This window comes from Galeopterus variegatus, unplaced genomic scaffold (assembly GCF_000696425.1).
Source record: "Galeopterus variegatus unplaced genomic scaffold, G_variegatus-3.0.2 Scaffold1013, whole genome shotgun sequence".
NCBI lineage: Eukaryota > Metazoa > Chordata > Mammalia > Dermoptera > Cynocephalidae > Galeopterus > Galeopterus variegatus.
Window position 1 is genome coordinate 216,287 of NW_007727124.1, and position 13,526 is coordinate 229,812.

At 38.1% G+C, this 13,526-nt stretch overlaps 1 protein-coding gene across 1 annotated transcript in view; it reads left to right on the forward strand.

The window, feature by feature from the left end:
* Window positions 1–13,526, forward strand: part of PARL (presenilin associated, rhomboid-like) — a 47,696-nt gene that overhangs the window by 22,715 nt on the left and 11,455 nt on the right. The window contains exons 5-7 of the mRNA XM_008574208.1: window positions 8,816–8,911; window positions 9,865–10,014; window positions 11,701–11,771. Coding sequence (XP_008572430.1) covers window positions 8,816–8,911; window positions 9,865–10,014; window positions 11,701–11,771 — 317 coding nt within the window. The remainder of the gene's footprint in view (window positions 1–8,815; window positions 8,912–9,864; window positions 10,015–11,700; window positions 11,772–13,526) is intronic.

Consider the following 13,526-nt stretch of genomic DNA (forward strand, 5'->3'; position numbering starts at 1 on the left):
GCACAAGAATTCCAATTTCTTCGCATCCTCACCAACACTTATTTTCTATGTCTTTTGTTTTTGACAATAGACATCCTAATGGGGGTGAGATGATACTTCCTTGTGGTTTTGATTTGCATTTCTCTGATTGTTGACATTAAGCATCTTTTCATATGCTTTTGGCCATTTGTATATCTTTAGCGAAATGACCATGCAAGTCCTTGGGTTATTTGATTTTTTGTTGTCGTTGAGTTGCAGGAGTTCTTTATGTATTCTGGCTATTACCCCTTTATCAAATATATGACTTGCAAATACTTCCATTCTGTGATTCATTTCTGCCTTTTTACTCTGTTAGTTGTGTCTTAATGCACAAATGTTTTAAAGGTGATGTAGTCCTGTTTGTCTGTTTTTGCTTTTGTTGCCTGTGCTGTTGGTATTATTTCCAAAAAGTCATTGCTAAGTCCAGTGTCATGAGGTTTTCTCCCTGTGTTTTCTTCTAGGAGTTTTATGGTTTGGGGTCTTAAATTTTTGTATATGATGTAAGATAAAGGGCCAACTGCATTCTTTTGCATGTGGGTATTCAGTTTTCCCTATGTTCCCTTTTGAAGAACTGCCAAATTGTTTTCCAGAGTAGCTACACCATTTTATATTCCCTTAAGCAGTGTATGTGGACTCCATTTGTTATTGCCTTTTTTTTTTTTTAATATATCAGCAACTGCAATTAATTTTTTTTTTTTATTGTGGTAAAATACATAAAACTTATCACTGTAGATATTTTAGAGTGTACAATTCAGTGACATTAAGTACATTTGCGGAGTGGTACAACCATCACCACTGTCCATTTCTAGAACTTTTTCATCATCCCGAAAACTGTACCTAATAACAGTAGCTCCTCATTTACTCCTCTTCTCTACCATCCTGCCTTCTGTTTCTGTGAATTGCCTATTCTAGATATCTCATATAAATGGAATCAAAAACATTTGTTTTTGTATGTCTGACTTCTTTTGCTTAACATAATGTTTTTATGGTTTATCCAGACTCATATTGTAACATGTATCAGAATTTCCTTCTTTTTTTAAGGCTGAATAATATTTCATTGTATGTATATACCACATTTTGTTTATCCATTCATCTGTTGATGGATATTGGATTATTTTTACCTCTTGGCTATTGTGAATAATGCTGTGATGCATGGATTCCAGGATTTCCACATTTTTGCCAATACTTATTTTCCTTTGTTTTTCTTTTTTTGGGTAATAGTCATCCTAATGGGTATGAAGTAAGTATTATCTCATTGTGGCTTTGATTTGCATATCCCTGATGACTAGGAATGCTGAGCATCTTTCCATGTGCTTATTGGCTATTTGTATATCTTCTTTGGAGAACTGTATAATTTCTTTGTCCATTTTTAATTGGGTTGTTTGTTGAGTTCTTTATACATTCTGGATATTAATTCCTTATCAGATATACAGTTTGCATGTATTTTCTCCCATTCTATTGCCTTTCTTTTGATTATAACCATCCTACTGGGTGTGAAGTGATATCCCACTGTAATTTGTATTTGCTTTTCCCTAATGATTAATGAACATCTTTTCAGGTGCTTATTATTGTTCATTTATTTTTCTTTGGGGAAATGTTTATTTCTCTAAATCCTTTGCCCATTTAAAAATAGTTATTTATCTTTGTGTTGAGTTGCTTTATATATTGTGGATACTAGACCCTGACTAGATATATAATTTGCACATATTTCTCCCATTCTATGCTCTTTGAAGTATAACCATTTTTAATTTTGCTGAAGTTCATTTTACCTATTTTTTTGTTTTATTGCTTGTGCTTTAAGTGTCATATCAAAGAAACTGTGGCTAATTCAAGGTCACAAAAATTTATTTGTATATTTTCTAACAGTTGTATGGTTTTAGCTCTTACATTTAGGTCTTTGATTTATTTTGAGTTAATGTTTGTATTTGTTGTGAGGTAGAGGTCCAAACTCATTCTTTTGCTTGTAGATATCCATTTGTTCCTGTACCATTTGTTGAAAAGACTATTCTTTCCTCCATTTAATTGTCTTGGAACTTTAGTCAAAAACCAGTTGACCATAATTGGGTGGTTTTATTTGTGGACTATCAGTTCTATTCCATTGATCTGTATGTCTGTCCTTGTGCCAGTACCACAGTGTCTTGATTATTGTAGCTTTGTGTTGTAAACTTTGAAACTGGGAATTGAATCCTTCAACTTTGCTAATATGAAGTATTACATTGATTTTCACATATTGAACCAACCTTGCATTCCTGTGATAAATTATGCTTGGTTGTGATTTATAATCCTTTTTATATGCTGTTGGATTTGGTTTGCTAATATTTTCTTGAGAATTTTTGCATATGTATTCATAGAGGGATATTGATTGCTTTCTTGTGATGTCTTTGTTTGATATCAAAGTATTATTGGTTGCATAGGATGAGTTGGTAAATGTTTCTTCCTCTTCTGGTTTTTGGAGAGTTTGAGAAGGATTGGTGTTAATTCTTCTTTATATTTGGTAGAATTCACCAGTTATAATAAGTTGAATATTGTCTCTCCAAAATTCATGTACACTCCGAACCACAGAATGTTACCTTATTTGAAATAGGGTCTTTGCAGATGTAATTAGTTACAACGAGATCATACTACATTAGGGTGGGCCCTAAATCCAATGAAGAAAAGAGGACAAAGAGAGGCAGAAAAGAAGGCCGTGTGAAGAGATGGAAGCAGAGCAAATCCAAGAATTGTCGGGAGCCACTGGAAGCTAGGAAGAAGGAAGGAAGGGTTCTTCTCTAGTGCCTTCAGAAGGAAGCATGGCCCTGCTGACACCTTGATTTTGGACTTCTAGCCTCCAGAACTGTAAGAGAATAAATTTCTGTTGTTTTAAGTGACCAAATTTGTGGTAATTTGTTACAGCAGCCCTAGGAAACTAAAACACCAGTGAAACCATTTGTTTCTAGGCTTTTCTTTGTGGTAAGTTTTTTGATTACTAATTCAATCTCTTTACTTTTTCTTGGTCTATTCAGATTTTCTATTTCTTGAGTCAGTTTTAGTAGTTTGTCTTTCTAGGAATTTTAAAATTTCATCTAAGTTATTCTCATTTGTAGGTCTTCAGTTCATATTATTCTGTTATAATCCTATTTCTGTAAGGGCAGTAGTATTCTGCTTTCATTCCTGATTTTAATAATTTGAGGTTTTTTTTTTCTTTGACAAACTTTAAGCTACAGTGACATTTTTTTTTTTTTTAAAGATGACCAGTAAGGGGATCTTAATCCCTGTCTTGGTGTTGTCAGCACCACGCTCTCCTAGGCGTGCTAACCGGCCATCCCTATATAGGGAACCGAACCCGTGGCCTTGGTGTTATCAGCAACACACTCTCCCAAGTGAGCCACATGCTGACCCTACAGTGACAATTTTGATCATTTCCAGGAACCAACTTATGGATTCATTGTTTTTTTCTGTTTTTCTGTTCTTTACGTTATCAATGTTCTTATGTTTATTATTTCTTTCCTTCTGCTTGCTTTGAGTTTAGTTTGCTCTTCTTTTTCCAGTTTCTTAAGGTGGAAAGTTAGGTTATTGATTTGAGATCTTTCTTCCTTCCAAAGCATTCTCAGCATTGCTTTTGCTGCATTCCATATATTTTGGTGTGTTGTATTTTTGTTTTCTCTAATTTCCCTTGTGATTTCTTCTTTGACTCATTGGTTATTTAGGAGTGTGTTAATTTCCATGTATTTGTGAATTTTCCAGATTTCTTTCTGTCATTGATTTGTAATTTCATTCCATGTGATCAGAGAACATACTTTGTATAATTCCAGTGTTTTTAAATTTGAGACTTGTTTTGTGGCTGAACATATATTGAAATATGTTCCATGTACACCCGAGAAGAATGTGTATTCTGTTGACTGTAGTGTTCTGTAGATGTCTCTTAGATCTAGTAGTTTTATAGTGTTGTTCAAGTCTTCTATTTCCTTGCTGATCGTCTAGTTATTCTATCCATTATTGTAAATGGAGTATTGAAATCTTCAACTATTATTGTTGAGTTGTTTATTCTCTCTTTACTTCTGTCCATTTTTCTTCATGCATTTTGCAATTCTTTCAGGTGCACATATGTTTGTAATTGTTATATCTTCTTAATGATTGACCTTTTAATCATTATATTAATGATGAACATTTTTTTTGCCTCTAGTAACAAATTTCTTCTTAAAGTCTATTTTGTCTGGTTATGCCTGTAGTCTTCTAAATCCCAGGGACATGTTGGAGGCTTTCCAAGCCCCGATGGAAATCTCATACCCCTACTTTTCCTCATATGATTTTTTTTTCTTTATTTTTTGGCAGCTGGCTAGTACAGGGATTGAACCCTGGGCCTTGGTGTTATAACTACCATGCCCTAAACAAGTGAGCTAACCAGCCAGACCCTTTTCCTTATAAGATGTTTAGTTAATCTCATATTTGCCACAAACTTTATTCACCATCTCAGGTGGCCTCCGACTTAAAACGTTACCTGTGATTGTTTTTGACAAATTCTCTCTGGGAAAAGAGTTTTGTACTTGGGGAGCTCCTACTCAGGTTAACTAGAGACATCCTTGTAAGTGGGGTCTTCCAGAGAACCAACAGACAAGTGAAATAATGACAATTCTTTGGGAATGAGGCTTTGAAAGAGCTTCAGCTCCATTCTACCAGCTACCTGTGGTCATTGTCAGGCTGTCTGGGAATGTGGGTTGTTTTTAAGGCTACTTTACAGCTGGAGGGCAGGGATGGGAACAGGGCCAGTAAAAAGGCTACAAAGCTAGGTGTTTGTTCTGGGATTCAGCCATTTTTCTTAAATAAATGCTCCTTGGTTTGCTTGCAAGCCTTTGGTTAGTTTCCAGAGTTCTGAAAAAGTTGCTTCTGACAACTTTTGCCATTTTTTTCATTGCTTCTATGAAGGAGAATTTTCGGAGATCCTTTGTTGTTTTCAACGATGTAATCCAGTGCATCACACTTGGTAAAGGTGGGCACTGAGACAGCAGCAGCTTTCCCAAAGCAGTAGTGCCAAGCTTTTTAAAGAGAGTACTGAGTCAGGAGGAGGAAGGTAACACCTCTCCTAAATGCAGATGGAAACAGAGACTTTAAGCTGTTTCATTTCTCATAGGAGAAGGAGTGAGGAGGGAACCATGATTCTTTGAGTATCTGCATGCTGAATGCATGTACTATCTTATTTAAGCCTCACTACAACCTTTATGAGGTAGAAAATATTATCCTCATTTTACAGATGAGGAAACAGAAGAGAAGGGGATGAAATGCCATAGGCCACATGGAAAAATCTAGGATTTGTGGAAAATCTAGGATTCAGACCTGAAAAGGCCATTCTTTTACCATATTTCACATTTATTGGGTCATCACTGTGTGACTGCCACATTAATCATGCTTTCTCATTTTATCATCAACCCTTTTAGGTGGATTTTACTATCCCCATTTACAAAAGAGGAAACTGAGGCTGAGAGGTTAGGCTTTTTATTCAGGTTATGGTGTAAGTGGGACAGAATAAGTTGTTCTGGACTCCTTCACCTATATTTTCAGCCAGTGTGCAGCACTGCCTCAGCAGGCCTAAGGTTACCACACATCCTCACCTGCTTCTGGGAACCAAAACCTATGCTGTTTCCCAGCTAGGGAGACCTTTGTCTGGTGTCTGAAGTTCTAGAGTGATCAAGGTAAAAATAAGTTCTCCTGGCTACCCATGTCTTGGTGTATAGTAGAAAGAGCACTGGATTAGGAATTCTGGCTTGGCCACTGAATTTGGCTCTCTGACAGCTTGTACCTTTTAGAGCCTCAATTTTCTTACCTATAAGTGGACTTCAAAATGGGGTTTACAAGGGAGAAAATATGTGCATTTTACTTTTCTCATTTCTTTTTAATTTGTTGGTGTATTTTATAATGAATTATAGTGATTCATGTACCTAATTTGTAAATAAATATGCATATACTGGGTGTATATATTCAGTCATTTGCTGATGAGGTGCCTAATCAAAGAAGTTTAGTGACCACTGATTTATGAAGTGAGGGATTTTGACTACAATCTATCCCAGTGCCAATACTGTGTCATAATTTACCAAAAGGCTTCTTGAATTTGGATTGAAAACTTGGCAGTGTTAAATCTTTGGCTACTGTGAATCTTGATATCTTTTGTTATCTTCTCCTTCTTCAAGTCTTTTCCCTACTTATAATCACTTCAGGCAGAGAGACAGCCTATTTCTCTACAGTGCTGCGGTGTTTGTGGTTTCCAGAGTTGTGTGTGCCATTCACCATATGTCACTGGCTTGAGGAAGTAGCCTATAAAACTGACAAAGCAGGCAGAGTAGATGTTGCCATTTTTCAGCCTTGCAGGCAGGATCAGGGATACCGTCTTGCTCTCTGCATTGAACCACAATTAGAGTAAACTCCAAAGCACTGTCTTTATGATCACGGACGCCTGATCTGTATGATCATGGCCAAACTATTCTCAGGTCATCTGTACCATAAAATATCAATCACTATGTACAACAACCTGGACCTAAGGAAATGCTCTAGGTAGTAAAGATGTTTCACTGTCCCAAACTAAACTATAAAACCCTCGGCAACACCAAATCACTGTTCTCTCCCTGTAGGATAAACTCCTGAGGTTCCGTTTCTCCGTCAAAGGAGGCTCTGCCCTTCCTCTGCCTGCCTCCCCTACCCAGGGTTCCAGGCTTCTCATTGGAAGGTATACACAGTGCTCTTCCTAGCCTTGCTTATGACCACCTTTTCCCATCCTTTCATAAAAACTGCCCCCTCACCATCTTTGAAGGTGTTCTTGTTATTTACCATAGGTGGTAAATGGGGATGCTGTCACAGTCCCCACTAATGAGACATTTGATACAATTGATCAGATTAAATGATTAAATAAAATGCAACAAAACTCCATTTTATGTACTATGAAGAAAGAAAAAGATGCTACCAATTAAACTAACACGTCATCAATTGTAAGATGCATCCTGATTTCAGGTATTAAAATGGGAAAAATGTCTTAGAATCTATGAAAAATGCTAGCTTCCTTTCCTACCTCTCAAGTGGGAGAGCGAAAACTAGACAGACTAGAAACGCCAGGGAATATCTGACAGCCTACAGACTGAGCAAATATGAAAGCCAAAGGCAACTCTCAAGATGTAGCAGCTGGCAGGGACTATACAAAAAATTTCTTCTAGGGCCGGCCCGGTGGCGCACTGCTACAGTGCGCCGCTTGGGAGCGCGGTGGCGCTCCCGCCGAGGGTTCGGATCCCACATACAGACCGGTTCCCGCTCACTGGCTGAGCGAGGTGTGGGAGCAACACCGAGGGTTGCGATCCCGTTGCTGGTCCCGGTCCGGTACGGGCGCAACACTGAGGGTTGCGATCCGTTGCCGGACACGAAAAAAGACAAAAAGGAAAAAAATAAAATAAAAAATAAATTTCTTCTAAAATAAATCCTCTTACCAAAATATTGCTGGAATCAGTCCTTACTGTCATTGAAGAGGCTGAAAGTGCTACTTGCCTGTTGCCTAAAGAGACTGGAGGAATGAATATAAGTTTAAATTCCTTTAATTCAACAAGTATATGAATGCCTACTGTGTTCAATGAGTTGTGGCAATTCATAAAACTAATGTATTTTTTTAAAGTTTGTCGTTTATAAGAATAATGTAATTTCTTCCCTAAAAAGCAACTAGTTAATTGTATTATTTAATAAACATTCTTAATTTAGCGGTAGTTCTAGCAACATCAGCTCTTGCAGAAAAGTGAGTCACTCAACTCCCACATGTAAACATACTTCAAAAGCAGTTGTAAAATTCTTTCGGATTATCCCTGAATTCTTATCAGATGAGTATTTTTCTCAGACATGCTGACCTTCACCTACAGATGATCCACAGATGTTTCCATAAGCTATCCATAAGTTTAAAAAGCATACCATTCACTCCCTGCATAAAATGTGATGTTAGTTTTTCTACTATTGGCCAAAGAACCTAATTCTTTTTTTCTTTTTTTTAAAGATGACCGGTAAGGGGATCTTTACCCTTGATTTGGTGTTGTCAGCACCACGCTCACCCAGTGAGCTAACTGGCCATCCCTATATGGGATCCGAACCTGGGGCCTTGGTGCTATCAGCACCACACTCTCCCGAGTGAGCCACGGGCTGGCCCCCAAAGAACCTAATTCTGTACAGTTCTTCTGCCTTTGGCTTGGCCATTATCAAACAATTACAGATCTGATTATTTATTGAAGAGTAAATCGTTCTGAAGAAGTAAAATATGGATCTGGATGAAGAAGTTAGCTCCTAGAGCATTTGCAGTTTTCCAGGAATTCTGACTTTACTAACCCTTGGCAGTTTTGATACTTTAAAAGCATTGATTTTACTTGCTTTTCCTTAGCTCTTCTCCCTACATCCCCAAATATATAGTACTCTTAGAAAAGTGTGGTAGAAAATCTTTTTTATTTAATTTTAAAGGAATTTATTTTTTAATTGACACATCGATTGTACATATTTATGGAGTACAGAGTTATATTTCAATACGTGTATACAATTTGTGATGATCAAGTCAGGGTGATTAGCATATTCATCATCACAAAACCATGATTTCTTTGTGATGAAAACATTTGAACTCTTCTAGCCATTTGAGAACATACAATAATTGTTAAGTATAGATTAACTAGAACTATTCTAGAACTTATTTTTCTTATCTAGCTATAATTTTGTCCATTAATTGTGGTAGAAAATCTTATTCAGGTGGACTTTAGATCAGACTTTCTTTCCTCTTACTTTTGACCTCCCTAAATTATAAATATTTATTTTGTAGGTATCATAGCTGCAAATGTCTTTGTATTCTGTTTATGGAGAGTACCTTCCTTACAGCAGATGATGATCAAATATTTCACATCCAATCCAGCCTCAAGTAAGTCTGATTTGTGTGATTTTATTTTAAGATAGAGATAATATGAAAGAGATAAGCTTTATGTTAATTGAAATGCTGTAAAAAAATAACAATAAAAAAAGATGAGTTACTTGTTAACAATTATAAGCAAAATCTGGAGGGTAGGCTATAAGCTCCTTAGAGACAGGGACCTTGTCTCTTCATGCTATATCCCAGGTGACTAAAATGTACCTTACACATATTGGATACCTGAATATTTTTTAATGAATTGAGATCCATGATCACTACAAGTTTATTCCTTGAGAATATTATATACAACTTTATACTTGAAATAATTTTTTTTTTCCTTTTTTTGTCTTTTTTACTGACCGGTAACGGGATCGCAACCCTCAGTGTCGCGCCCGTACCAGGGACCGGCAATGGGATCACAACCCTCGGTGTTGCGCCCGCACCGCGCTCAGCCAGTGAGCGGGAACCGGTCTCCACATGGGATCCGCACCCTCGGTGGGAGCGCCACCGCACTCCCAAGCGGCGCACTCTCCAGTGCGCCACCGGGCCGGCCCTATACTTGAAATAATTTATTCATTCTTTTTTTTTCCCTAACTAACTTTTGCCATATGGACAAGTGGCTTCATTGGACTGAGAATTTTTATTGGTTGCTTACTAAGTAGAAAAGAGATGTATTAAGATAGCTTTTTACCACTTTGAAAAATGCTGTTTTATTCCATCTTATTTAAGCTTTTAACTGGCTCCATTTTTCCCATGTTTGATTTGTTTGATAATAATGGAAAAAGGTCTAAAATATGAGGGGTTTTTTTTGTGGCAACTGGCTGGTACAGGGTTTGAATCCTGGACCTTCGAGTTATCAGCACCACGCTCTAACCGACCAAGCTAACCAGCCAGCCCCTTAAAATATGAGAATTTTTAAAAGCTGTGTGTTGCATAATTACCAAACCATTTTTTTTCTCTTGTAGAGGTCCTTTGTTCTCCAATGTTGCTGTCAACATTCAGTCATTACTCCTTATTTCACATGGCAGCAAATATGTATGTTTTGTGGAGCTTCTCCTCCAGCATAGTGAACATTCTGGGTCAAGAGCAGTTCATGGCAGTGTACCTATCTGCAGGTAATAAGCTTTAATCTCAGGGCCTTTGAGAGTATAAGCACTCTAACTTATCTGTGGAAGGGACAGAGAATTATTACAGCCATATTCTACACACAGTAAGAGCGTAATGCTCAGGACATATTTGTTAAGTTGTACATACAGAAGGGTACCATAGACTGATGGAACTGTTACTTTTCCATCTTCTCATTTTGCTGATTTCCTCTTACATGAATTATTTGGGTATGCTTAGTTTTAAATTAGTCAGGTTAAGCAAGAGTTAAGGGTTAGTCTAGAATTTAAGAATGTCATTTTTATCTCACTGGGCCTTGAGTTCTTTAGCTCAGGCCCACCATTTTATAGATTAATTGTTTCTAGACTTCCTGGCTGTCTCAAACATCTGGGTCTTTGTTAAATAACTGTAAACAAGTTTATTTCTCCCTGTGTGTTGTTTCCATAAAGCTTTAGATCAGAGCTGTACAATATGATTATCAAGAATGAGTTTGTTCTCTTTTTTGTAAGAATGTGTGTTGGCATGGAACTGCTTCCTAGTCATGGTCCTGGAGAGACGGCATCATTTCCTTCTTTTTTTTTTTTTTTTTTCTTTTTGTCTTTTTTCGTGACTGGTAACGGGATCGCAACCCTCGGTGTCGCACCCGCACCGCGCTCAACCAGTGAGCGGACTGGTCTCTATATGGGATCCAAACCCTTGGCGGGAGCGCCACCACACTCCCAAGCGCCGCACTCTACCGAGTGTGCCACCGGGCCGGCCCTCATTTCCTTATTTCAATTAGGAAATACTAATGTACAATTATTTCTAGATGCTGCTAAGTTGGCAACTGGCCAAATTTTACTTACCTCGCAAAATTTACTTAATTAAAACAATAAAATATAAACATTCAATTTTAAAATCCTTATATTTAAAAATAGTATATCTAATAGTTTTGCTGTAGTGGGGGGGGGGGAAATAGCAGTGAGCTTGGAGACAGAAGACCTAGGTTCAGAGCCTATTTCTGCTACCAGCTGTATGATGTTACAGAAATGACAACCTCTCCGATGATAAGGGATTGTAGAAAGGATTAAATAAAAGCATCTACCACAAGGCCCAGACTGGGTGCTTAGTCAGTGTAAATTGAATACTCATGTGTTCCTAGTCCCTCAAAAGTAGCAGCTGAGCAATATGTTTGGCCTGTAAGATGAGTGTGTTCTTTCCTTAAATGTTAGTTGTGTTGTTATAGGTACAAAGGGTCTGTTTCAGATGCCATTAATGCCTGCTCCATAGAAGTTGCTTTTTAAAATGAGCTACATTGAGCTCAAATGCCATTGGAGTCACAGGGTCCTAAGGAGTCATTTAATCTAGTGTCTTGCCCCAGAGATTCTGATTTAGTGTGTCTGGGGGACAACCCAGAGGATTCTGAGATAGCTGGTGAGTTTGGGAATTAGTCTCCTTTCTTCATGTTATAGATGAGGGAGATAACTGAGAGATAATAAAGGAAATGATCCTGTGTCACTCAGCAAGACATATAGTGGGCCATACTTTTCTTTCCCTATAAAATAGCTGAAGTCATAGGCAGTGTAACAATTCATGTCCATATCCTTGTAGTGATCCAGATAGAAACCTGATACTGTCAGTCTGTGTGGAATGAAGATTAGAAATGGAAACCATTTTTGTACCTCATTTAAATTATTGAAATGTGACTTATTTCTCAGGTGTTATTTCCACTTTTGTCAGTTATGTGTGTAAAGTTGCCACAGGAAGATATGGACCATCACTTGGTGCAGTAAGTATTTCTAATTTAAAAATTTTTAAATTTAATTTTAAAATTTATTTTGAAATAATTTTAGACTTTAAAAAAGTTGCAAAATTGGGCTGGCCCGTGGCTCACTCGGTAGAGTGCGGTGCTGATAACACCAAGGCCCCGGGTTCGGATCCCATATAGGGATGGCCGGTTCGCTCACTGGCTGGGCGTGGTGCTGACAACACCAAGTCAAGGGTTAAGATCCCCTTACTGGTCATCTTTTGAATGACTGAGCCCCAGGCCGGCCCCCTGGTCATCTTTAAAAAAAAAAAAAAAGTTGCAAAATTGGGCTGGCCCGTGGCTCACTCGGTAGAGTGCGGTGCTGATAACACCAAGGCCCCGGGTTCGGATCCCATATAGGGATGGCCGGTTCGCTCACTGGCTGGGCGTGGTGCTGACAACACCAAGTCAAGGGTTAAGATCCCCTTACTGGTCATCTTTTGAATGACTGAGCCCCAGGCCGGCCCCCTGGTCATCTTTAAAAAAAAAAAAAAAAAAAAAGTTGCAAAATTAATATAGAGTTCCCATATACCTTTCACTCTGCTGTTAACTAACATCTCACAGAATCACAATGCAACGATCAAAACTGGGAAATTAACACTGAAACAGTACTATTGACTAATCAACATTTAATTTAGAATTTATACGTTTGTAAAGCTTTGTAAATTTCAGGCTCTAGCTTTTAACTGTTGGTCAGTTATATATAGTTACTAGAATAGAGTACACATCAAGAGGAGTAAGTAAGAACAGTGAGTATCCAATCCCCATAAACCAGATAGCCTAATCTGGCACTGGAAAATTCTAACTAATAACAGATTTGAATCTGGTACTGTATCCTCCTACTTAGTCAGTATTTGAGTGTCTACTGAGTAGATTACTAGGCACTGTGTTAGATCCTGGGGATACAGCCAGTTAGCAAGATAATCAAGATTCCTGGGGCTGGCCCGTGGCTCACTTGGTAGAGTGCGGTGCTGATAACACCAAGGCCACGGGTTCGGATCCTATATAGGGATGGCCGGTTTGCTCACTGGCTGAGCGTGGTGCTGGCAACACCAAGCCAAGGGTTGAGATCCCCTTACCGGTCATCTTTTAAAAAAAAAAATCACAATTAAAAACCATTAATATGATAGATTTGAAGATTATATAAGTATGGAAAATTGCTTATGATAAGTTAAAAAATTATGTGTGAACGATGATTACAAGTACACAAGTATACGTAAATAGATTATTGATGAGAATAAAAGATCTTCATCTCTAACCATGGGTCCAGACCTCTAGGTCTCCTTGGATCAGGATTCATGACTCCCAGAAATTTTATCTAAAATATGTATGAATGTAAATTTTTTCTGAGGAGAGAGGGCCCTTTTTTTGTTAGACTCTTGAAAGCTTCTGACTAGAAAAAGTGAAAAAATATCTGCATGGGAGTAAGCCCAAACATTCATCAAAAAAACAAGTTGTATTTATTCAGACATAAATATATTTAAATCTGTATAAATGTCACATTGAGAAAATTCTAGAAGTATAATGGAACTGCCTCTTTAAAATCATATGCAATAAGGGCCGGCCCGGTGGCACACTGCTACAGTGCGCTGCTTGGGAGTGCGGCAGCGCTCCCGCGGAGGGTTCGGATCCCACGTACAGACCGGCTGCTCACTGGCTGAGCGAGGTGCGGGCGCAGCACCGAGGGTTGCGATCCCGTTGCCGGTCCCGGTCCGGTACGGGGGCAACACTGAGGGT